This window comes from Penaeus monodon, chromosome 1, assembly GCF_015228065.2.
Source record: "Penaeus monodon isolate SGIC_2016 chromosome 1, NSTDA_Pmon_1, whole genome shotgun sequence".
Taxonomy (NCBI): Eukaryota; Metazoa; Arthropoda; class Malacostraca; order Decapoda; family Penaeidae; genus Penaeus; species Penaeus monodon.
In genome coordinates, this window is record NC_051386.1 from 50,533,688 (window position 1) to 50,536,187 (window position 2,500).

At 36.8% G+C, this 2,500-nt stretch overlaps 1 protein-coding gene across 1 annotated transcript in view; it reads left to right on the plus strand.

Moving 5' to 3' along the window:
• Positions 1 to 2,232: 2,232 nt before the first annotated feature.
• The window catches only part of LOC119574082 (4-coumarate--CoA ligase 1-like), a gene marked incomplete in the record, with an annotated part of 14,367 nt that continues 14,099 nt past the window's right edge, over positions 2,233 to 2,500 (plus strand). Inside the window, 1 exon segment of the mRNA XM_037921164.1 lies at positions 2,233 to 2,500. This exon segment is cut by the window's right edge and continues 72 nt beyond it. Within this exon segment, the coding sequence (XP_037777092.1) occupies positions 2,339 to 2,500 (162 nt within the window).

A 2,500-nucleotide genomic window follows, 5' to 3' on the forward strand; every position in this document is an offset into this window, starting at 1 on the left:
ATCATCACCATGCCAGGCGCATTTCCGACTAAGAAAAAAAAAAACTGACTAGAGTTATGGCAGAAATGTTCGGGTTAACACGTTGACAAATTATTTTGACCGTTATCATGATTGAATGTATATACACAAAATCTTTCGGGTAGGACACAAAAAATCTTTTGTAAAAAGAATTTGAAGCACTAGTAGATATTGACATTTAGTGTCATTTTATATAACATATGTAAATGAAAATAGTAGGCCTATCGACTTGCTTACCAGTTAGAAAATATCTAAATCATTTAATATACTTTACCTCTTCAACGGTATTTTTAAGGATAATTATGTGCGTGTCTGTGTGTGCATGTGTGTGTGCGTGTGTAAAGATAGAGATATATTGGTGGTAATGGTACTGATGGAGAAATTATTCAGGATAATTGTAGTAATAATGATAATAAGGACGGATATAAGAACGATTAATAGTATAAACGATAGCGATATGATGCTATTCCCTGTGCAATATTATTGTAATTATTACTACCAATTCCAGTGCTATAATACCGATGATGATACGATATAAATGTTAATGCTGATTCGATGGTGCTACCCTTTTTCTTTAATCACGACACAGATATATGCATTTGATTTCGGTGGCATGTCGACAGGCTGATGGTGATAATGTTTTGATAATTGACAGATTTTTTTTTTATGATCATTACTTGAGATACAATAATGTTACTTGGAAATGTTCCCTTCAAGTCAGTCTGCCAGATGTATAATAAGAGCATGGTGATGCAGTTGATGATGATGATGATGAAAATGATGGTGGTGGTGACGATGACGATGATGAAGATCCTGTTGATTATAATAATAATAAAATAATGATACTAGTACTACTACTATTACGGATGATGAAAAAGTAATTTCAAGAATAATACGGTGTTAGGTCTACAACAAGACGTATGCTTTTCGTCGATGACAGGTCAAATTTTTAACCAGCTGTTTCATGATTTGTGTGAGATACTTCTCATGAATTACTGATTTGAGTTCTTTTCAGATAAAGAGTTAAAGCTTACTCTATCCCTAACTACACAATACCAGTAAAAGGCATAAAAATGGGTGTACGCCGAGGATAAAATTAATTAAATCTTTAATGCCTGTCGACAACCATGAATGATAGTAACAATTAATTAATGGTATTTTTTACAATGCCTATGCATAATCGACTGCGATGATTTTGGTATCGATGGATTCTTCTCACCTCAAGTACACATAGATGTTGGAATTATGCTGCTGGCCAACCCCCACATTCTTGGCTTTGATAGCAGGGGAAGGCACGAAAGGCACCAAGGAAATTGCTGGGTTAACTAACAATAATGTTGTAACATGATGAAGATAATGCCTCACTATACCGCTACATGCAGGGACGCCTCCTTCGACCTTCGATCCCCAGGAAAAGAAAGAATCCTTTACGTATGTGCGGCAGGACATTTTATCCCGCAATTTCCCTGGTACCTCTCATGCCGTCTCCTGCTGTCGGGGCCAAGATCGTCCGCGGCATAATATTGACATATATGGACAGCAGAGAATGAGAAGAATCCATCGATACCAAATTCGCCACGATCGGTTATGCGAAGGTATTCTGCAATACCGAATTTGTAACATCGTAGTAGTAGTAGTAGTGGTGGTAATGATAATATTAATCATTACAATCATGTTCATAATCGTAATATAAATACCAATATTGAATTGCTGTAGAACTATTAATTTAATGAAAAGGACAATAAAAAATGCAAAAGCGATTGTTTAAGTTCAAATATAGCTACCAAAATGAAAAGGATCATAATCAGGATAAAATGATAGATATAGCGCTTTTAAACAACTATTACCGCCGCAGATGAATCGTACGTTTGGAAGGTCAAATTATAGTTATCGTACACCGTCTTTTGAAAATCAGATCGAAGCTAAAGAGATATTCAGAAAATAATTTATACATTGACAATTCCATTTCACTTGTATGATAATCTTAGTAAATCAACTTCCACAATTATCAGTAATGTACATTACTGAAATCTACATATAACAGCTTGTTTGCCGATCCCTCATCTCTGTACGAACGATATAACGAATATTGCGTTATCAGAAAATCGGTTCATCATGAATTTAATAGCAATTGCACATTTTCGCTCAAAACCGAGCCTATTCTCCTAAAAAAAAAGAAAATAAAAACCGAGTAAACAAACCGGCAACGTTCCCCCCTCAGGACACCTCAAGCTCGCGCATCTGAATACCTTTTCGTTGCCCACTACGAATCCCTCCCCCACTCGCTCAGCTGATCAGTGTTTACAAGAACGCTGTTGCGATGGGATCTGTACGCTCCGCCTCGTCCTTCTTGCGAAGTGGGCTCTTTAAGAAATATTATGGGTCGTCTCCTTTGGCTGCTTCATGTCGTGTACTGAGACAGGTTCGAGGTTGTGCCTCGTTGTCGGACCGATGGGTGATTAAGTCTCCGTTCAATGATGTG